This window comes from Cyphellophora europaea, assembly GCF_000365145.1.
Source record: "Cyphellophora europaea CBS 101466 unplaced genomic scaffold supercont1.3, whole genome shotgun sequence".
NCBI classification, from domain to species: domain Eukaryota; kingdom Fungi; phylum Ascomycota; class Eurotiomycetes; order Chaetothyriales; family Cyphellophoraceae; genus Cyphellophora; species Cyphellophora europaea.
The window spans coordinates 814,609-836,603 of NW_008481809.1; the positions used below are offsets into that span (position 1 = coordinate 814,609).

A 21,995-nucleotide genomic window follows, 5' to 3' on the forward strand; every position below is an offset into this window, starting at 1 on the left:
GCTCTTCTGCCATGAAGACAGGAGCACTTCGACGCTACTGAATCAGTTCCTACAGCGCTCAACACCGGGGACATGCTTAGCCTGTTGGACAAAGCGTCTTTGCGACCTTCATCACGACCGTCGACACAGGGCCAGGCATCGCGGCCTGGCTCAGGACACCCATCCGTTCTTGTACCACCGCGATCGTCATCCGCGAGTGTCAAAGCCGGTCCACAACATATCGCACGCCAGGCAACCAATGCCCTCGCCACCAATCCGGATGCCAAAAGCTTGATCCATGGGTACATGGTCTGCGGTCTCGCCAGGTCTCCCGAGGACTGGCTAATCTCTGCACAACCAGCCGTTAGTAAGGCACATCGCATCCATGGCAGTATAGGGCCTTTCGTGCAACCAACGATTCTTGGATCAATCCCTCCACAGGACAAAGATGCCGCCACTGTCCGAATGTTTGCCGCCGCCCTCAAAGCGGCCTTTCCCGATGACGCCGAAGTCTGTGCCGTCGACAAAGCACCGCCATCCACCTGTCACGCGTTCGTCTTACAACATGATTCGGACGAAAGCCTCTACGGAGTTGCCCTTCGACTATGGGTCAAATCCGATGCTCAACGAACCGGCAAGATTCTGGAGGTCTTGAGTCCCAATGATCCAACCAAGACCACCGACAACACGACTCTGTGGATGCCCTATTGCTTAACCTATATCTCGCACTACCCACTCTTCGATCTTATGAGTGACTACCTGCGCTGCACCTGGATGTTGTTTGGTAAGGACCCGGACAAGTTTAACAGCAACGGTGTGCTCCGGCTGACGCGTATGCCGCCACCTCGACCCGAGCAGTTCCTCCGTGTTGATCTTGACAAATATACATTCTGCTACAAGATGCCGTCTCACCCAGAGGAGTTCCAAAATTTTGCAATGTGGCCCCTGTTCACTTGTATCACACCTGTACAGATGGTGGCTGTCATTGAGGCGGCGCTTTCTTCCAGAGGACGAATTGTCTTTACCAGCGCGCACTACGCCATCTTGACCATGGCTTGTGAAACCATCCGACATTACGTGAAGACCTGGGCTGGTCTGTACGTGCCAGTTGCGTACGCAGGCCATGTACAGCAACTCCTGGAAGAGCCTGCGCCATACATGCTTGGTGTCACCAAGCAGTCGCGGGCGCTCACGAATCCCCCAAAGGATGCCCTGGTTGTCGATCTGGATGCGAAGCGAATTTACACCTCAAGACCGCCCGGCTCCCTTTCTCCGCGGCAGCGAAAGAGGTATACCGCCTTATTATCGCAAGCACTCGGTAAGGTGGTCGCTGATGGCCCGCCTCCTCATCTCAAATCCGCGTACGAGCAAAATTTCCGCTTCAGTGCCGTGGGATCGATCGTGGCGACAGGCAACACGCCCAAAGCTGTGCATGATCCCGCCTGGTGGGACCCCGTCAAAGTCTCGTCGGTCATCAACCACATATGCAAACGCACGGTACGTTCAGAGCCTGTTGTAATTGCTTCAACTAACAGATAGCAGCGTCAGAATTACAAGCTGCTAAGCGCACTCGATAGCATGCGGAACCAATCAGTTAAAGTCAATGTTCGAGATCTCACCAAGATGGTGCATCACCGAAATTGCTTTGCCCGGGAGTCGAATGATGCGTGGGATACGTATATCAAGCTGAAACGCAGAACCGATGTCAAGATTGGCGATCTTCTCAAGCACGAAGAAGCTCTCGAATCCAGCATTGAGGATCACAAGAAAGAGTTTGCCGACCTGAGCGAATGCACGGAGCAGCTGATTGAAGACACGCGGCAAATGCAGAAAGTAGTGAACCAGCAGAAGAGAGACAACGCACGTGTCACGGACGAGCTTAGGGACAAGACGATCCACGCAAAACAGCTCTCGAGCCATGTTACCGAGTTACAGTACGAACTCAAGGAAGCCACAAGGACGCTGGCCATGCAGCAAGAGCTGATAGAAGAGATCGAACGATCGCGGGACACGGCTAAGATGTTCGAAAACCGCTTCGAGGCTGTGTCATCGGAACGAGACGAGGCGCACCGCGCGGTGATCCACCTGACCAGTCTGATCAGTGGACAGATCACCTATATCGAGCGTGTGCTTGGATCGCTTCTGGCACCGACAAGCAGGCCCAGCTCCCGCACCGAGAGCAGGTCCTCGCGTCGCCGATCTTTCCAGAGCATAGCTGGTGGCTCACCAGTGCCATCGCCCGGCTTTTCTAGCCCACAAAGTCGTCGTCATACAGCTGACTTCTCTGCCAACGGCAGCAGTGCTTTGGGCGCCGCGATTGCCGCACATACATCTTCTGGAAGGTGTAGCAGTCCTCTGTCACAGATGGAAACGCCCAACGAGGAGCCATCGCTCAAAGAAAAGGTTGGAGCTGTTGTCGTCACCGTTCGCAAGATCAATCAACAGTGTTTGACCACGATCCAAGAGCTGAACGACAAGAGAGCTGAGATGGACGCGGATGGAGATGCTGCCGAGCCCCTGGACCCTGCTCAGACACCACCTCCTGCCCAAGAGGTCCGTCTGTCGAACCCCCAAAGTCTGGTCTCGCGTCTGATCCAGCAACGACTGGAAGACGTTAACGATGATGCGGGTTCACAGATCTCGAGAGGTACATTGGGGACCTTTGCATCCGCAGTTTCCTCGCTCCCAGACCTTGAATCAAGGCTGTCATCTATACGCACAGACAGTGCGAACGACCTGCATGACGACGATTCATTCCAGCAAGACAGGGTTGAGCCCCGAATCCAGGCGATTGAAGAAGAGGATGAGGGAGAAGCAGAAGGGATGGTCGAGGAAGAGCCAGTGAAGCTGTTTGAATCGGCACTCGGAGATCTGCCAACGGTCGCTGTGTGAAGATGCCGCCGGACGGAAATGATGTTGAGCTTATGATACCCGATTATGTTGCGCTGAGCTTTGTACAATGTTATTAGCTTTCCCTTGACTCTTAGTCAAAAGCATCCCCAGTGACTCAGATGGCCAAACCCAGCCCAGAGGCTCTTAGGTGGTGATCTGCTGTGACCCCAGGTGGGCGGCAGGGTGCCTCTTCTGGGCAGTCGGTACTTCCGTAAAGAGATGGGACCGCCTTGACCAGGCGGAAAGACTACTTGACTGGCACAGGCGGGCCCCCATCCCCAGATTTCATGCTTTTCTTGTGACGAACGTAACGCTGTCGCTGCTGTCGGCGATTGTATAAAGATGAGCGCTGCCGGGACGTCTGACTCTTGTGAGTCTCCCATCTGTCTTCAGCCGACAAAATGGCCACGACCGTCGTCCACACCAGGCACGAGCTTCAGGATGTTTCTGGTCTCGATGCTGGAAAGCAGCCTGTCCATGCTCCATCTGATCCAACATCAGGCGCACCGTCGAGCATGATGTGCGACCCACCAGAGCATGCTGTGTCGGCCCTCGAGCGCTGGAACGGCTCACGGGCTAACATCTTCAAGACCTGCTCGACTTTCTTCGGCTTCATCATTATGGGTGCCAACGATGCAGCCTATGGTGCGATCCTTCCATACCTACAAAGATACTACAACACGTCGTATACAATCGTATCTCTGGTCTTCCTCTCACCATTTGTCGGCTACATCGCCGCCGCAGGCACCAATAATCTGCTCCACAAGACCGTTGGGCAACGCGGAGTGGCCCTGATCGGGCCTAGCGCACACCTCGTCGCCTACATCGTCATCTGTCTGCACCCACCTTATCCAGTGCTGGTGGTGGTCTTCATCCTGGCAGGATACGGAAATGGCATCCTTGACGCTGCCTGGAATGCTTGGATGGGGAATCTGTCGAACCCAAACGAGCTGCTTGGCTTCCTGCATGGCTTCTACGGTCTCGGCGCCGTCATCTCACCACTCGTGGCGACTACGATGATTACCCAAGGAGGCCTCCAGTGGTACTCTTTCTACTACATTATGATTGGTGGAGCTGCCATCGAGCTGGCTACATCGACCGCGGCCTTCTGGCGCGAGACTGGTCATCGCTTCCGTGCCGCTATGACCGATGATGCCGTCCGAGGTGCTACCCGTGCTGCTCTCAAGACTCGCGTGGCTTGGGTGAGCGCCATCTTCTTACTCATCTATGTCGGGATCGAGGTTGCTCTCGGAGGTTGGATCGTCGAGTTCATGATCCAGGTTCGGGACGGAAAGCCTTTTGAGTCGGGGCTGGTTGCGACCGGGTGAGTTCTTGTCACTTCCAACCAGTCTTTCTGCTAATCGTGACTAGTTTCTGGCTAGGAATTACCGTTGGCCGAGTAATCCTAGGCTTCATCACTCCTCGACTCGGCGAGAATCTCGCCATCTTCCTCTACCTTGTCTTTGCTGGCGTCATGCAGCTACTATTCTGGCTCGTCCCACAATTCATCGTATCTTCTATAGCAGCAGGTTTCGTGGGCTTCTTCCTCGGACCTCTGTTCCCAGCCGTCGTGGTCGCAACGACCAAGCTTCTTCCAGCACACCTACACGTCGCCACTATTGGCTTCGCAGCGGCATTTGGCGGCGGTGGAGCATGTATCTTGCCGTTCGCCGTCGGCGCCATCGCTCAGAAGGCCGGCGTCCGGGTTCTGCAGCCGATCATCCTTGCGATGCTCGGTCTGGCGTTGTTCTTGTGGACACTGGGGATGCCGAAGATAGGCGCTAAGGATGCTGGAAAGGACGGGAAGCTCGAGAAGGCTAAAGGGGCAGCCACCAAAGTGTTCTATGGGTGTTTCTCTGCAAGGCTGTAGCTAGATACTGGCAAATGTGGACACCTCTGCTCCTCCAGCTTATAGATTGAGCGGCTACTCCGTACATGGTGACCAAGACTCCACTGGTTCGCACCAACACTGCGGCTCGGCTCCCCGCCACGGGGCGGAGGTGGGCGCCTAAAAGTGGAAAGTGACCACCTGGGGCCCCCCACTGGTCTCGCTTAGAAGGCGCACTGGGCGTGCAAGCAACCACTGGTTCCCTTTCGCTTCGCCTCACTGTTCCCGACTGCATCTGTCAAATATGCACCTATTTTTTCAGGCCCTCGTGTACGACGGCATATGCACAGCCTGATCGCCGTAAAGCAATGCAAATCGCCAAACTGCCCAAATCCCCGGGTAGGCAGACGCCTGCTTTTTTCTTCGACGAGTATGGCGAGCCTCGCAGAGCTCTTCACTATGTCTTCAATCATCTTCGCAGCATGCACCAAGTTGCATGGACGTTCGTTTCGTTCTGAGCTTGCTGATCTAGCTGCTCGTTTTTTCCCGGCCGGAGGATGATGACAATGTCTGATCAGGCTGATCCAGACGCCCATCACACTGTCCAACGGCAGCCTGACGGAGGGCTTCTCAGACGCAGCACCATGGCTCACGCTGACGACGAGTCATCAATGCTTCGGTTGCGTCGCCCTTGTAACGGTATGGACCCGCAATGGCAGGCTGGCGAGGGCGACGCTGCAGCAGAAAAGAACACCACCACACCATCAACAAAGGATAAACTCAGCAATCCTTATAGGCAGGTGCCGTCGTCATGGGTGCCCTACACTCTGAGAAAGCGTTTCCTGGCCGGCTTCATCGCTTACACGCTCGTCCTCGGTATCACTACTGCGGTGCTGCATTTCATCTCGTCCAAGGACATGGGGCTCGCAGACGAACAGAACTCAACCGTCGTCTATGTAGGCTCTAAATTTGTGCCCACCTTGCTTGCAGTCCTCTACCTCCTCCTTGCGACAATGTTACTGGATGATGTCAAGCGTACCGAGGCCTTTGCCCGACTGTCCAGAAGAGAAGGTGCCCCTGCGGATGTATCAGTATTTCAACACATCGATGCCTGGTGGTCTGCCCTGTTCAACAGTTTCCCTAGTCGCCCGAAGCAACGACCTGTCGCCTGGACCATGCTCTCCGCCACTCTGTTATTCGTTCTCAGTTTCCTCGTCCTCTCGCCCTTTTCGTCGACTCTGGTTGAGTCACAGGACGTTGTGTATCGGCGAAATATTCAATTTGCACGACTACCAGTGTCAGCGACATCCCCCCTTGACGCCGAACCAGACGCAACAACATATTTTCGCTCCATAAGCAACATACTGCAAAACGTATCCACGTCGGCCTGGATCACGAATGAGTACGCCATCGTTCCGTTCTGGCCACATGATAGGGCGCCGCCTCTGGGACTGTCCCTCGGCGATGAGTCTGAGTACTGGACCTCCGAGACAGCGGTCATTGCCAGCGAGTTGAGCTGTGAGCGTCTGGAGCTGACCGAGAAAGCTATTGTCACCGGTCCAGATGGTTACATCCAATATCCAACTATAACCCTATCAAACCCCACCTGCTCATATACCTTGCTAAGTAGGACGAGCTCTCAAACAGGGACCTTCTGGTCGAACCGTCAGAATTTGGCTGCCGTTGCGGAGAGGATGAGGCTTAACCTGACAGCTGTCCAATGCAGCGAAGATAGCGTCCTCGTATCATCAAGTCCGTGGCAAGACTCTGATTTCGAATGGGTTCCCGAACTTCGCGCCAGCGGTTATGCATGCAATAACTCGTACTCCACGGCAACGCTGGCCGTCACTGCAGCGCTCGAAAAGGGCGCAGTGAGCTTCAGTTTCGACAAGGAACAGTATCAGACCAGAAAAATGCCTCTGGATGATGCTACATTCAACGTTTCTGCTTTTACGAATGTCTTCTACGGTGCTTCCTGGGGCGACTATCTTGTTGCTGCAAGTAAGAGCATTGGGGAGCGCGCCCCTGCTGAAGGTCCTGCAGCTCTCGCCACAGCAATTTACGAGTTCAATCCGTTGAGTGTCATGGATGATACTGCGCTCATGTCCAAGGCAAACAAGGTCCAGCAACGGTTCATGGGGGAATTGTTGCATCAGGCCTATACCGCCAAAATCTCGCAGCAGGCGGATGAAGTAGATGGTGAAATCACAAGCCAACGCAGAAGACTGGTTGTGGTGCCAGCTGTGGCTATACTACTTGAAGCAACACTGACGCTACAACTTTGCCTCCTTGTTGCTGTTGTATGGTGTTCGGTAAACCGCCATAGACCACTGGGTCTCGAAGCCGACCCGGCGTCTGTGCACCCACTGGCCGCTTTAATTACCAAAGACTCAGATGTGGCACGCCTGTTCAGAGACCTTCAAGGCCAGTCTCCACGAGAAGCGGCAATAGTCCTACGGAAGAAGATCCTTCGACTTTGGAATAACGAACTCGAACTGGCTGGTTCTGCTATGACTTTGCCTGAGGGACACTCCGGGGCCAAAGAGAGTCGAAAATTGCCAAAACTCAAGAGCCCTATACCGTGGGTATTCCGCCTTGCTGCTACAGTCAGCCTGTGTACTCTTTTACTGGCCATTATGGTCGTTATCGTGACGCTCTTCGGGCTCTCGGAGTCGCACGGTCTGTTCCAGGAAGCCTTTGTGTATGAGACGCATTTGAAGCTTGGAAGTACGGATCTAGGCGCAATCAATCCTGCATCTGTGTTGAGTACTTTCCTTGCTGTATGCGTTGGGCTTTGGTGGGGTGCGCTGGATGGCGCACTCCGTCAGCTGCAGCCATTCCTTTCTCTGGCTGAAGGTCCGACTTCCCCTCGAAATGGAGGCTCTCTATCTTATCGGTCTTCGTACCTCGTGTGGGCTGCGGTGAAAGCCTTCCGCCGAAAACACTGGGTTCTCGCCTGCGTTTGTATGGGAGCACTTCAAGCGGAGATATGTAAGTCACATCGGAACCTGTTCAGCGCCTCGTAGCTAAAATCGGACAGTTACTGTTGCCATGTCAGCACTGTGGGATAGAAGTCCAGGCGCGCTGTCATCCGTCATGGAGACGGCACGGCCACTGGAGATTCGCCAGATCCCTTATCTCACCACAGGGGACTCTCCCTTGTTTCTTCATTCTGGGCCGATCACGAGCTACCAGAGTGATGTGCTTGCACAGCTGTACGATAACCTGACTACCTCATGGATGTACGGTGCGGCGGTTCAGCTAGTACTGAACGGATCACAGCCTGCCTGGAGTTCTGAGGGCTGGAGTTTCGCCCCAGTCGACTTCCCTCATATTGTTGAGCGCAATGGAACAACGCCTATCAAACAAGGGAATGCTTCGACGTCAGACGATGCCAGCACTGGGCTGGAGTCGACGCTGATCAGCCTGGATACTTCTGCTATCCGGGGCCGAATTGAATGTTCTCCCTATGCAGCTCTCGACGATGAGAGCAATTGGATCACAGAGCAAGACCTAAGCAATACATCAACATGGACGGTGCCGGATGAGCCAAAGATCGGTACAACGATGTACCAGCTTGGTTGCAAGGTTGGTGAGGATGGAAGCGCACTTGAAGAGACGTACCTCTTCAACCTCTTTCCGAATACGTCTAGCAGCGAACCATGCTCTGGTGAGTACTATACTGGATTCTTCGCCAACCAAGCCCAACTCAGTTGTTGCCAGAACGTATCTGGCGATACTATTGGCGACGCCTATGTGGGCTACTGGTCGCCCAACTACGTACGCGACGGCTATCGAGACTTTCCGGTGCTTGCGGACACATGGCCGGTCAATTTCACCATCAAATGGATCTATGGCCAACCTGTCGAGGAGATCGTGGAACACGAAGAGATCTTGGATTTGGGAGGGCGGCTGATGTGGGTGAAGCCACCACGAATGCAGGCGCTCAATTGCAGACCTATAGTTGAAACAGCCAACGCCCGAGTCAAGGTAGATCCAGCCAGCGGAGCCGTGGACTCATATACGATCACCGACACTCCTGTTGCGGACGACAATGCATGGCGCGAGATCTTCGCTAGGCATGCACCTCCAGGCTATGGCGCTACCCCGTCGGACACAGACACCACCATCAACGTTACTGTGAGCCATGGAGTGCTATTCATCGGCGCCCTCCTCGGCGCGGCTGACCTCAATCACCTCTCACGCGGCGGTGGAGGTTATTGGAACACTCGAGTAGAGTCTCTCGACGACCGTACGTACAACATTCGCCTGCCAGGCTTGAATGTCGATTATATGTCTTACTCGATGTTGTCACTGGCGAACAACGATCACCAAGCACTGCTCAGCCGCCAAACCCTAGGTGAAACAGCGCAGACCGTCTTCTCGACGTTCTTTCAACATTACGCCAGCAATAGGGTCTCGTCCAGTACTGGAGGCTGGGTGTATCAACCGCGTGGCGCCGAGCTCCCTGCTGGCATTGATCAAAATGGCAACGAAAACAAGATGAAGCGTCAGACAGCAGATGGTGCCACTGACGACGCGACGGCTACTTTGCACGTGTCACAGCCTGTCGAAATGCTGCGAATGTCACCCATCGCTGCCGGCATCTGCATCGCTATTCTTACGTACCTTATCGGCGTCACCATTGCGGTCATGCTGGCGTCGAGGAAATATGCAAGAGTACTTCACTCGCGCATCCAAAGCGTCGCCGATATTGCGGCGCTGGTGGCTGGTAGCGATAAGCTGCTGCAGCTTCTGCGAGAACGGCCGCTATTGGAGATCGAACACGATGATAATATTGCGACTACACTTGGATGGTTCGTCGGCGGGGACGGAAAGGTGCGTTGGGGAGTTGAGCTTGCTGGACCGGGCTCCGGTACGAAGTTTCTGACACAGGACGAAGCGCATGCTCTCATGGCGCTGGAGCCGGACAACACAAGAGTGGCCAGCGCGGCCAATCCTGGGCATTCGCACCCAGTTGCACTGGTGTCGTCGCCATCGGTCTCGTCGTCCTCCTCACGTCCGCTTTCGAATACTCATGCAGCAGCATCCGCGAGCCTTTTGTCCGCCTCCGAGTCCCCCGAGGCCGGAGCGGAGCAGAAACTCGACACGCCGCAGTATCCGCTTTTAAGCACGACCAGCCAATTGGTACACTCTCCAGCGCATCGTGACACCAGCGCTGCAGCAGCGCATTCGTCTCCGGTGTCTCCTATATCTCATGTGAGTCGCGCATCGCGCAGCATCGACCTCAGCGATGTGGAAACCGAGTGGTTGCCGATGCTGGCGCTTGTAGAGGGGCAGGATGATATTAATGGGGATTTGAGCACGCCAGTGGAGAGCTCGTCAATGATGCGACCTACGCCGGCTAATGTGAAAGACGGTCTGCCAGCGACAAGAGGCTCTCAGGACAGAGTCCCTGGATGGGCTGGTGAGCAGGTCGAAGCCTCGTAGGCAAGAAGTCCTCTGCATAGACGAACCTTTACTTCCGTTGCGATGATGATATGCTTCGCGCCAGAGTGACGCCGCTCACAGTCGTCTCTACCATCGAGGATGGACCATCATTCGGCTCACGCGACCAAGAATGAGAGTCTCGGTCCATGGGTGCGTAGCAACCAAATTTATTGCGGAGGTTATTTTTAGGCCTTCCGGGCTTGCTTCAGGACGCCATGCAATGCAATGCACGCTCCCGCCCGCCCGCCACCGCTGTGCTGGAATAGGCGCTGATTCGCGAACCGTGTCGATACGCGGGGTCATGCTTACGTACTAGACGTTTTCAGGGGTATTCGTTCTGATTATACATCGGTCTTCACGTTGTTGATGGCGTCGTGGGTGATGTCAACGGGCTATTGCGGCTTGCCTGTCAGCTCGCCACCGAAAGTCATTCCAAGAACCAGCGATGCTTGGACGGTGGCAGTGTAACCGGTGCCGGAGCCTTCTGTGGCTGGCAATACGTCGCATCACGCGCGTCGAGAAGGTTTGCCCCTGGCCTGGAAACGGTAGATGGACCTCGTCGCCCCCGGCTGGCCAATGGCTTCATCGGCTTCAATCTCAGGTCTGGGCCGAAATTGCTCCAAAATCTCCACTCGATGAGTCAGTCTACCCACCACCAGCTCTCTGCGCTCTCGTTTCAGCCGTGGTTCCGCCTTGGACTGGGGAATCCTGAGATCGAGCGAGTCTCGTCCCCAGGAGACGCTAGCTTGGAGAAGCTGAGGGAGGCTGAAGAATAATAAGTATCCTGCGCGAGCCCCCCTTTGCTGAAACACTCGCTCAAATCTTTCGCACCGTTGTCACTTAGATTCACAGCATCTACTTTCGTTCTCAAGACACAGTCTCTACGACAAATCCCCATCTTTTCAGACAATCTCCAAACATGCGTTTCTCCACCATCTTCGTGGCAGCCGCCGCCGCCAGCGTCTCCTACGCCCAGGGCATCGAAGACATCCTCGGCGACCTCGCCAGCGACAGCGCCGTACAGGGCATCGTGGCCTCGCTGGCCACCGACCCAGGCTTCCAGTCGCTCGCCTCGGAGCTCATGACCGCCACCGGCACCGACATCCTGACCAACTCGATCCTGCAGTCCATCTCCTCGGAGCTCGCCACCAACTCGGCCGTCATGTCCGCCTCGTCCGCCCTGGAGACCAACTCCGACCTCAGCTCTCTGGCGTCCGAAGCCAGCAGCGTCGCCTCCTCCGCCTCCGCATCCGGCTCCGGCTCCGAGACCTCCGCGACCGGCGATTCCTCCCAGACGACCTCAAGCCAGACTTCGTCCGGCTCCAGCCCCGTCTCTACCGAGGACAGCGCCGCCGATCGTTTGGCTCTGGGTGCCATGGCCGCTGGCGCCGCGGGTGTTTTGGGCTTTGCTGCCCTTCTGTAAGAATCAGAGAAATAGGGACAAAAGTGTCCGCTCAGACGTTTGTGTAGCAATAGCCTTTGTGTGTGTGTGTGTGTGTTCGAGCGCGCCTGGAAGTCTGTGGACTGCGGACGGAGCCGGCCCCTCTGGTTTGCTAGACAATTACATGCTTCTATAAACATTGGAGGAGGAAAGAACTGTGAAAGATGCGGGAACGGAAAGGCGGGGGTACCAAAAGCATTCATATGTACTACTGTACCAAAAAGTCGAAGCACGTTTTATCTGGCAAAATGATTATTGGGGTTCTAATCCCCCCACCCACAACCCCCAATTCTTTGTTGATCCTTTTTCTATTCTGTATGAGCACCCCCCCTAAACACGTCAACCCTGTCTTCTCGTGGCCCCTTCTTGATCCGTGCTCTTCTAGTCAGCAGGCCTAGCTGGCACCTGGCAGTACAACCGCCACGACGAAGTAAGCGAAAAAGGCACCTGACAGAGCTCGCATGCAGCAGGTGTCGGCGGACCCTTTGTCCACGCAACACGGGTACACTAGCAGCAAGCAGGTTTGCTTCGTCTTGGCCCTCGAGTATACAAGAGGTCGTCAGCCGACTTAATGTGCGTTGGTGGTGACTCCCCGCCCCAGAAATTGTGTCCAGGCGTTCGCTGTGGCAAAGGAGTATCGCTGGGCGGCACAACCAGAGATGTCTCGCAGTCGCTTCTGCTGCGCTGAGTCGCACGGAAAGTGATACATCGAGAAGCCCTTGGTATGCCGTCAGATGACACCAGGACGTGCAAAAGCTGACTGCTCAACCCACCTGTTGACGACCTCGTCCATGCTGATGTTACCCAGTAGGGGCCATCGTTTGTTAGGTCAGCCTACGTGTACTTGATCCGATCATAGATCGCCGCCAATAAGGACTCGGTGGAAGTGCTTGATCGTCGCGGGAGTCCACGGTCTGCCTCCCCAGCGGCCCTCGAACGCTCGGATGAAGTTGAGCGACCATTGTTCCATGCCGTGCGCCAACTTTTCCTGTTGCTGCTGCTGCTGCTGGCCGTTGTTGTTGGCGCGCAATGTCAGTCGTTGCCAGCTGCCAAGGGCGTACAGAACGGGCATGAATAGCCACATGACGCGGAAGCGGAGCGGTGAAGCATCTTCCAGAGCCCATTCCTCACAGGCGGCGATCTGTCGTGCGGCGTAGGTGTCTTGCTCGGCAACCGCAGAGGCGTCGAAGCCTGAGATCAAAGGGCTCCGAGAGTCGGCTGAGAGGTCGCAAAGCGTCAGGATACAGCCGCAGATGAGGCATCGCAGCTCGTAATACGCTGTGAAGCGCATGAAGATGCGGGATGATGCGAAGCCCAATTGGGCTGTGTGGCAAATCCTTGAGGAGGCATCTGATGGAGCCGATCCAGACGTTGGCTTCCACCATATGAGGCCAAGCACAAACAACTGCTCTACCCAGTCCTCCAGATTCTCCTGGTATAAGTCTTTGGCTAACGCCAAAACGTCTTTTCTCAGATTGTGATCATGAGACGCATGACGCAGCTCGCGAATGAGGCGTATTAAGCGTGGCAGGCGTATGTAGCGCTCTTTGTTGTATCGATCAACGAATTCAGGCTGTGGGTAGTTTGGGTGTGCGAATGGAGGAATGGAATACTGTAGCCAGGCAGGAGTGTCGAAGACTGAATCGGTGCCGGTGAGGACCGCGGGTAGGAACTAAGCATCGAAGTCAGCTGTGTCCACGAACAAGTTGCATGAAGAAGGGCTCACTTCGCGGCCAACGCAGGCCCAGAATATCTTGATCACATCATCGTCACACTCGGTACCATGCTTCGTCATTTCCATGAGCAGGCGGGTTCCGCCCTCGTGATGAATACGTCCAGACGCATTATAAGTGTTGAGCAAGGACCTATCGGTGAGTTATTCGGCCTCAAAAGCTCCATGCATGGGCAACTTACTCGGCAAAATACAGTAGAAAGGTCGTAAGCAACACGTCCGTGCGGTATCTTTTGGAAGCTCTCTCAAGTGCCATAGCGTCTCTCATTACTATCAAAGCCTTCGCATTAAGCTCGTAGGCTTTGATGTAATTTTCTTGGGTGCGGTTTGCAAACGCCACGGTGCTGACTATGGCGCACTCGAGACCAAGGTCGAAAGCCCGATTGACACCGACACGTTGCGGAATGACCTCAAGATATTCTCCGCAGAGGTATGGTATGGGCTCACCCGGACAGAGACAGTCTCCCCAGCTCTTCCAACGGAATGCCAGGTCCGTGGCATGATCAGTGGGTTGTCTGTTGAGGGGCAACACGCTCAAGAGGTCAGTGCCAGATGATTGATCGGATTTCCGTACACGTGTCGCGTTGCGTTTGGACCGAGAGTCCCTCGATCCGGGGGATCTGGTCATTCGAATGCTCCCTCGAGGGTTCTGCGTGCTGGTTGTCATACTCAAGGCAAGGCTCGTCCCCGGAAGGTCGAGATTGGCCAGTCGAATGATATGGTTATTGTGCTTCATCTCGGGTGGGCCGATGATAGGTGAATCCATTGACTTTATAGACAAGGATTCGGAAGTGTTGCCAGCGACGAAGGCCAAGAAGGGACGCTTCGTAGCGTAGTGATAGGTGCATTGTCGCGCCTTCTTCTGGCAGGGTCCGCAGCATGGCTTACTTTCGTCGCACCTGGAGCAACCGCGTCATTCGCTGAATCGATCAACAGTATGCAGGTGGACACCAACATACCTGACTTTGCGCTGCCTGCAGACATCGCATTTGCCCTCTCGTGTCATCGCTGCCGAATGATGAACTCGTTCTCCACGGGCTGATTGCGCATTGGCCTGAGTCCAGCCTGGGACACGAGGTGGAGATATGGTCGAGGGCCGATGTTGGGACTGTTCAGAATCTGGCCACCAGTTTCGATCCGAGCAGGAACTGCGAGATGGCTTGTCAAAGTCCCAAAAAGCCTTTAGAAGTATCAAGGCTTGTTTAGCTGTACGTCTTTAGTTCTCCTTATCTACTGTATCGACCTCGGTTTACCGCCCCCATAAGCGAAATGCTAGGTAGTATCCCATGAGAACCAATCTCTTGTGGACTATGAGCATTGCTGTTCAGCCTGGGAGCGATCAAACAGAGCCAAGGCAACGGTCAACAACGTGCTTCGAGGTTGTTCGCGAACACTAGAGATGCAGAAAAAGAGCACGATCTGCAAGCTGAGTGTTAGCCGTCGATCGTCGTGGTTACATTGCGACGTAGGGCTGAAATACTGTCGATCATTGGCCATCCTGGATCAGGCCTGGGTCGTGGGCTGTTGGGGGCCTGACCACGTGCAAACTCGCATTTCTTCGCTGAAAAGGGCAGTGCCAGTAGACATTCCGGGAGAAAGATATGGGCCTTGAGACGAATGCTGACGATCGAAGGCAAATGCCGTTGACGATGCCGTGCAACAAGCAAGAGAAATAAAAGTGTTGGAATGGGGTACTAAAGATGCTGCCGTCTATAACGCTTGGAGGAACACCAGCTCAAGAAGATGGTACTGCCGGGAGACTTGAATGCTTAGAAAATCACACGACATTTACCTTATGCGATATGTGCGGAAGGGACTTGATCATGCCATGCCAATTGTTGACACTCAAGGATTTGTAACCAAAGACCAGTTCCCTACGCTGGACAATAGAAGCCCTGGGCGATAGTAAGTGTCTGCCAAACCCTTAGCCATCGACAGAAGGATACATATTATCTTGTTCCTCCTATCCGCTGGTACACTCAGGAGGAAGCTGTAGCTGTGCAGGTGCAGGACCTGACCAGAGCTGGATGTTCCTGTGTCGGACTTAATACCCGAACTCACAGTCTTTGTGAGCTAATCTGATTGAAGAGGCAGATTGCGAGCACGTACCGACAGCATGATGTTGGCTCCTGAATCTAGACTTGCGCAGTCTCAGCCTCATGGCTGGTCTGATATTCGGGGGCGCTTTTAACAAGCAGTCAGGAGTACTAACATTCTGAGTGACTCGCTTGATGCTGCTGTGGCGATTCTTGGCTTTCCTAATCTCAGAGGCCCAATCTTACGCCTTGCTGGCGGGCTCATGCAGGCATGACTCGTTACCGCAGCTCTGGGTTTCTGCGAGGCTTCCACATCACCTACGAGCAACCAAACTGCGACAGATACTGTCCATTGCGAGAAGAGAAGATACATATCTCGCGTTCCACGTGTTGAAGCAGCATGGCTCGTTGCCGGCCTATTTTGCGAGGAAATATCTGCGCCAAAGTACATAATGCCTCCGAACTTCACGATGAGCTCCTCTGGATCATACCACATCGTTGAGCTTCAGCAATTTCGCAGAGAACGACCTTGTGACAATGAACCCACTGCTACAGGTACCGCCGTGCTTGGATGCGACACCATCTACAGAGAGCACTTCAACATCTCCACAGCCCAGAACAGGCACCTCTGAGCCACCCAAGAGGTAGAACCACCGGCTGGTCCCAAATGAACATTGTGATGTGTGGCCGGAGTTTAGGGGATGGCCGGGAAGGATCGCAATGGACCTATCATACGGTCACACTCCAAATTTCCGCCTACGGCACCTTGCTACCGCTCACCAGCAAGACTCTCATCCTCACCACAACCGCTTGCCAACTGCCCAATGTCGCCAATTGCTCTCGGGACGGCTTCCGACATCTGCTATGTGTCTCTCAACTTGCTGGTGTGAGCATTTGGAAGGGCCCCTCACCCGGGGCTCTCGAGGCGATTGAGCGGCCTGAAGCAGCTGTTGAATCCTGATCTGGCCACTCAGGAGCTTTTCCACTCCCAAAATCCCTCTTCACATTGTTCAGAAGGAGAAAGCGTACCTTACGATCCGACCCCTAACGATCATTCACGACAAATACTCTTTGCCAAGCCATTCACTGCCTAAGAGTGGATCTTCCCCGCAACTCTAAGTGGACGCCCACGTTCGCCGCGGCCACGAGGGGTTCACACTTCAACCGAGGCCATCTCGGCCCAGTGCGCTGGGCCAGGGCATCGTCTACAGACCAGGAGCCGAACGACACTGCATATCACGAATCAGAGTCTGAAAATAAATGCTGAGCCCACACTTCCATACATCCTCTTTCACTCCGTCCTTCACTGTGCCTCCATGAACGCGTAGCATCTCCTGCCCCTTTCAAACTCACTCAGTATCTTGAGTCCTTTCCGCCAGGCACAGACCGACTGGCTGCCACAAATTGAAACAAAAACCTTGTCACAATGGGCTCCATCCCTCCTCCCCATGACGCCCAAGTGCACGCCCGCTGGACGCAACAGCGCGGCACGCGGCCCGTGCGCATCGGCAACGCATCCGGCGCCCGTGGCGACCCGGCCTACCAGATGCACCGGCAATGCACGCTGGGCGACATCGACTTCATCACCGGCGACTATCTGGCGGAGATGAACCTGGCGGAGAACGCGGTGGCCATGGCGCAAGGACAGCATGGCGGCTGGGAGCCGCACGCGTGGGAGGGGATCGAGATGTGCATCGACGAGCTGGTGGGGCGGGGCATCAAGGTCGTGGTGGATGGCGGGGCGTTGAATCCTCGGGGCTTGGCGGAGAAGGTGTGGGAGCTGGTGAAGCAGAAGGGGTATGCGGAGCGGTGTCGGGTGGCGTGGGTCGAGGGGGATGATCTGTTGGAGGAGGTCAAGGCTGGGGTCGCGCGGGGTGAAGTGGTTGCGCATCTGGATGAGGGGAATCAGGAGATCAAGGAGCGGCTTCCGGGGAATGTCAAGGATTTCCTGGCTAAGGAGGGTGGGGGGCCGAAGGAGGTGGTGAGTGCCAACGCGTATCTGGGCGCTCGAGCTATACGACGGGGTTTGGAGGAGGGAGCGGATGTTATCATCTGTGGAAGAGTGGCGGATGCAAGTCCTGTCATTGGTGCTGCATGGTACTGGTATGGTTGGGCCGAGGATGACTGGGAGCGACTCGCCGGTGCGTTGGTTGCGGGGCATCTCATTGAATGTTCGAGTTACGTGACAGGAGCAAACTTCTGCGGGTTTGATGAGTACGACTTTGAGAAGCTGATGATCGACCTGCCGTTCGGGATCGTGGAAATCGAGAGAGACGGCACCTGTGTTGTGACGAAGCATGAGGGAACCAACGGCATAGTGAACGTCGACGTGGTGAAGTGTCAGTTCCTATATGAGCTGCAAGGGCGAATTTATCTCAACAGCGACGTGACGGCCGACTGCCAGGACATTAAGATCGAAGCAGCCGGCAAAGATAGGGTTCGTGTGAGCGGCATCAAAGGTGCCCCACCGCCCCCTACCACCAAGCTGGCAATCTTCTACAAAGGCGGCTATGAGAGCCAGATGCTCTACAACGCAGCAGGGTACGCGACGGCTGAGAAGTACCGCCTACTTGAGACCAATCTTCGTCACCAACTGAAAAGCAAAGGACTTCACGACACTTTCCAGCTCCTAGAATTCCAGCGCCTTGGTGTGCCCGAACCCAATCCTCGCAGTCAGCACGCCAGCACCACCTACCTGCGCGTCTTCTCGCAAGCAGACACGGCCGAGGCTCTTTACGCTCTTCTCAAAAGCTTTCAGGAGATCGGCATGCAACACTACAGTGGCTTGCACCTGAGTCTCGACACGCGCACCGCGATCCCGAGGCCGTACCTTGCCTTCTACCCGGGAATCTTGCCGCAGGACAACCTCAAAGAGACCGTGTCAATTCTCTCCCCAGACAGGAAGCCTCGGACCTTCGAGGCTGGGCACCCGCCGACCTACCAATCTCTCAGCCCGCGTGAGAGCTATGAAACGGCAGATCCGCAAGACCTTGCCTCCTTCGGGCCCACCACCCGTGCTCGTCTTGGCGACGTCGTGCTGGCGCGCTCGGGCGACAAAGGCGCCAACATCAACGCTGGCTTCTTCGTGCGGCGTGCCGCGCACTATCCATGGCTGCAGAGCTTCCTGACCATCCCGAAACTGCAGGAGCTGATGGGGGAGGATTGGCGCGCCGAGTACGTCATCGAGCGGGTCGAGTTCAAAGAGCTGTGGGCGGTGCACTTTGTGATTTACGGGCCATTGGGACGGGGTGTGAGCAGTTGCCGACTCCTGGACAGTCTGGGGAAAGGGTTCGCGGACTACGTGCGCGACAAGGTTGTGGATGTTCCCAAGTCGATACTGGATGAGATGGGAGATGTGCGGAGAGAACGGCTGGCGAGGCTGTGATACTGCGAGTTTGATGGATTCATCTTCATGCCCAGTCAGTCATGGTGTGTCGCGTGAAGCTGCAGCCCCTCACGTTTACGGGAATCTTGGACTTCGGAGCCTTGGGTCATGCAGGGACAAGAGTCCCGTCACAGAGTTCCTGCATGATCACCAGCCTCAACACCAGACTCCTGCATACCCAGGCTGGGAAATCGAGCATATTTCGATGTTTGCAAGCTGCCCTAGTCAAGCTCCCACTCGTGCTGTGCACATCAACAGCAGAGCCAATCGCAATTGAGTTCGACTGCATTGAAGCAGAGAGCAAGGATGAACGTGAGAGACGAACAAATTGTCATCCTGATTTCACGTCCGCTGCACGTTCCACTTGCGTCTATAATATTAACTGCACAGATCGCGTCGTACTACAATCCAACGACTATCATTCCTATTAACTATATGTATACCTAAGCTCACTATAGACTCATTACGCCGAATATGCAGTGAAACCCACCCCCTGGTATTGGTATCTTGGCATCGCTCCCAGTCACTTCATACCGCCGTTTCCGTCGCTCTCATGAGTGGCACAGCCTCCCGCTGACCTTCGCCAACACCACTGGCTGCGCTAATGGTCGACCCAACAGCCTTCGTCACGGCCCTCATTGGTTTCGCACTGACCAGGTAAACCAGATTCACCGTCCATAAATGCGTAAATGCAGCCTGCAGCAAAGGAACAGAACCGTACAGCGTACCTGAAACCGGGAACACGAGAAAGTCGAGTATGGCTCTGGGATGCCACCTCCTCCTGCGAGAGAACGAGACCTCATCAGCGAGCCCCGCCTTCCTCATTTCCGTCTCGCGAACGTTCAGGCAGGTGGCGTGGTAGCTCTCGTAGATAAAGAGAAAGTAGGACACCATTGCGATGAAGCCGCCGGCGCGCAGCCATCCGAAGATGTCGAGAAAGAGCGGTAGCCACAGCCACTCGTCTGTCGGGCGAGGGAGAGCAGTATATATTGCGGAACCAATCAGAATCAAAGGCAGATGGGCGGGGATGCAGTGTGCCTCGAGCATCCGGAGGCCGAGCGAGGCGTTCCGCAGCGTGAAGCGCCGAGGGTTGGTGATTTGCCATTTTAGGGGTTTGCTGGAGTGGGATAGTTTGCGAGTCCGAGGCAGACGAGGAGCGAGTGACGGCGAAGACTGAGGCGTGGATGGGATAACGTCACTGCTCATCTCTAACCAGCGCCTGGCTGCGTAGCCTGTATCAAGACAGCCCCACATATGGCGGAGTGCTTGCTTGTATCGAGCATTGTGATGCTCGAGGTACCCACGGATACCTCGTTGTGGCGTATCAATGTTGCATTGACTGGCTGGGCTAGGCACTGACTCGATGTTGAGCAAGCCCTTGCTGGCGAAATAGCACTTGAGCATCATGTGCATGTCCTCGCCGATAGCATCAGCACCGGCATCCCAACCGTTAGCGAGCTGCACGAGCGGTAATGAGAGGGTGTACACGGAGGTGGGAATAGCCAAGTGAGTGTCGGGCGAGCTATTAGCGTAGCAGGATAGCCCAGCACCGCTCCACATTAGATCGGCGGCTCGAACAAGCAGCGGAATCTCATGCGCATTTCTGTCGAAGACAATGGGAGGGACGTATAATACCAAGTTCGATTGGGGATCTCCTTGGCGCGTGGCGAGGTAGCGCTCTCTTATGAAGCGAAAGTATTGTTGTTGGAGATGGGAGTCACCTGGAAATGTCAACGAGAGAACCTATGTAGCCGGTATGACATACTGTCCATGACGGTGACAAGCACATCACTCTCTCCGTTGTATTTGGCCATGACCTCCCGAGCGGTCCAACTCACGTTTGAGCTTTTTCCTGCGCTCTCCCCTGGGATGCCCGCTGGGTGGAAGGTTGCTTGCAAGTCCAGAAACCGGGCAGCATACTCGACGGTCATCTGCTTCGCACTTACTATCGCGCTGGGATCGCGCTCCTCCATGGCTAGGAAGACCTGGTACAGTGAGAATGGTGTTGATTACACGACCAATGCTTACATCATATGAAGTTGAAGCATCAGTATGACTGGCTAGAACATCTAATGTTTCTCGCATGGTGTCAAGCGTCTCTTTGTAAGCAGGAAGAATGATGACCATGATCGTCGATGGCTCATTCTGCTTGAGTGGTAGGACGTCTCGGGCATGATAGGATCGAATACCGTTTGTGGCAGTGCGAGCCGCATTGGCGAGTCGGAGAGGGAAGACGAAGGCTAGAACGTGTAGAAAGAGACTGTAGGCGGAAAACAGGAGCTGTGGCACGATCGGGTCCAGCAATGGCCGTTGCGGCTGCTTGTGGTGTAGGTAGAGGTATGTTGATCGTCCAACACCAAGAGAAAGCTCGATCAGAAGGAATAGTAAAAGTATGGATAGGCCTGGAGCGCAGCGTAGGAACCACTGATACAATGCCATGATGCAATCGAGGAGTGTGCAAGAATGACAGGAAACCGACAAACATGGACTGCGGTAGGCGTTTCATTATGGAAGTGCTCTTGAGCACGGGGCCTGGCCATAGCACAATGCACACCGACAAACTCGTAGTCTGCTGAGAGGAGATTAATCGCAACAACAGTCTAGCATGAGCTCGGGAAGGAGGTTCAGGGCTGCTGGCAGGCAGACTGGGCTCAGATGCAAGCTGGCGACGAGCATCGCCACCAATAGATTCGCCATGCTCTGGATGGTGCGCGACATGATTTGCGTGCCGAGACGAAGTTAGTGAAGAATGAAGCGTGCGGAAGAAGTCGCTAAGGATTCTTGAGAAGGGTGTTGGCAGCAAAGGCGGTGGTGTCGCAGAAGATGGTGGCGGTTTGCGTGGTGACAAATTGACCAATCCGGAGCAAGCAGTCGACCACGGATGCTGAGGCTCGCACATGGTCGTCGATCATGTAAATCATGAGACCACACTATTCTGGAGCCAAAAGAGCGACAAGATTCCGAGCGAGCGATGTTCGCACGTTGGCTTGTGTTTGGTCGCGACTCGTAACTGCCGCATTTCAGTCCGCCATCGTAGGTGCCGTGGACGGACGCCCAGCAGCAAGCAATGTCGCCCATCCTGCAGCCCACGTTCTTGACAACTTACCTCAGGCAGAGCGTAGCTACTCTCATCATCTGCTCAAGCTGATAAATGACCGGTCATGCCAGACTCAACTTACCTGGAGCAGATTTCCGATTTCGTTTCGCCCGTGCTCGACTTCCGCTACTATCTCTCCTCTCAGTCTCCTTGA

The 21,995-nt window shown here is 55.0% G+C and overlaps 7 protein-coding genes across 7 annotated transcripts; 5 read left to right on the forward strand and 2 right to left on the reverse strand.

Annotated features, from left to right (window-relative positions):
- Positions 1-72: 72 nt before the first annotated feature.
- On the forward strand, positions 73-2,871 carry HMPREF1541_03195 (uncharacterized protein; the record flags this gene model as incomplete). Its single annotated transcript, XM_008717547.1, has 2 exons — positions 73-1,476; positions 1,522-2,871. The coding sequence occupies 2 exons, from the start codon at positions 73-75 to the stop codon at positions 2,869-2,871; spliced, it is 2,754 nt and encodes a 917-aa protein (XP_008715769.1).
- A 401-nt stretch (positions 2,872-3,272) lies between these two features.
- Positions 3,273-4,741, forward strand: HMPREF1541_03196 (uncharacterized protein; the record flags this gene model as incomplete). The annotated part of the gene is made up of 2 exons (XM_008717548.1): positions 3,273-4,195; positions 4,243-4,741. The coding sequence occupies 2 exons, from the start codon at positions 3,273-3,275 to the stop codon at positions 4,739-4,741; spliced, it is 1,422 nt and encodes a 473-aa protein (XP_008715770.1).
- Positions 4,742-5,343: 602 nt separating this feature from the next.
- Positions 5,344-10,150, forward strand: HMPREF1541_03197 (uncharacterized protein; the record flags this gene model as incomplete). The annotated part of the gene is made up of 2 exons (XM_008717549.1): positions 5,344-7,690; positions 7,740-10,150. The coding sequence occupies 2 exons, from the start codon at positions 5,344-5,346 to the stop codon at positions 10,148-10,150; spliced, it is 4,758 nt and encodes a 1,585-aa protein (XP_008715771.1).
- Positions 10,151-11,069: 919 nt separating this feature from the next.
- Positions 11,070-11,573, forward strand: HMPREF1541_03198 (uncharacterized protein; the record flags this gene model as incomplete). Its single annotated transcript, XM_008717550.1, has 1 exon — positions 11,070-11,573. One exon carries the CDS (start codon positions 11,070-11,072, stop codon positions 11,571-11,573), a length of 504 nt encoding a protein of 167 aa, XP_008715772.1.
- An 871-nt stretch (positions 11,574-12,444) lies between these two features.
- Positions 12,445-14,059, reverse strand: HMPREF1541_03199 (uncharacterized protein; the record flags this gene model as incomplete). The annotated part of the gene is made up of 3 exons (XM_008717551.1): positions 12,445-13,263; positions 13,318-13,456; positions 13,506-14,059. The coding sequence occupies 3 exons, from the start codon at positions 14,057-14,059 to the stop codon at positions 12,445-12,447; spliced, it is 1,512 nt and encodes a 503-aa protein (XP_008715773.1).
- Positions 14,060-16,785: 2,726 nt separating this feature from the next.
- Positions 16,786-18,744, forward strand: HMPREF1541_03200 (uncharacterized protein; the record flags this gene model as incomplete). Its single annotated transcript, XM_008717552.1, has 1 exon — positions 16,786-18,744. The coding sequence occupies one exon, from the start codon at positions 16,786-16,788 to the stop codon at positions 18,742-18,744; it is 1,959 nt and encodes a 652-aa protein (XP_008715774.1).
- A 528-nt stretch (positions 18,745-19,272) lies between these two features.
- On the reverse strand, positions 19,273-20,871 carry HMPREF1541_03201 (uncharacterized protein; the record flags this gene model as incomplete). Its single annotated transcript, XM_008717553.1, has 3 exons — positions 19,273-20,465; positions 20,510-20,729; positions 20,773-20,871. The coding sequence occupies 3 exons, from the start codon at positions 20,869-20,871 to the stop codon at positions 19,273-19,275; spliced, it is 1,512 nt and encodes a 503-aa protein (XP_008715775.1).
- Positions 20,872-21,995: the final 1,124 nt, after the last annotated feature.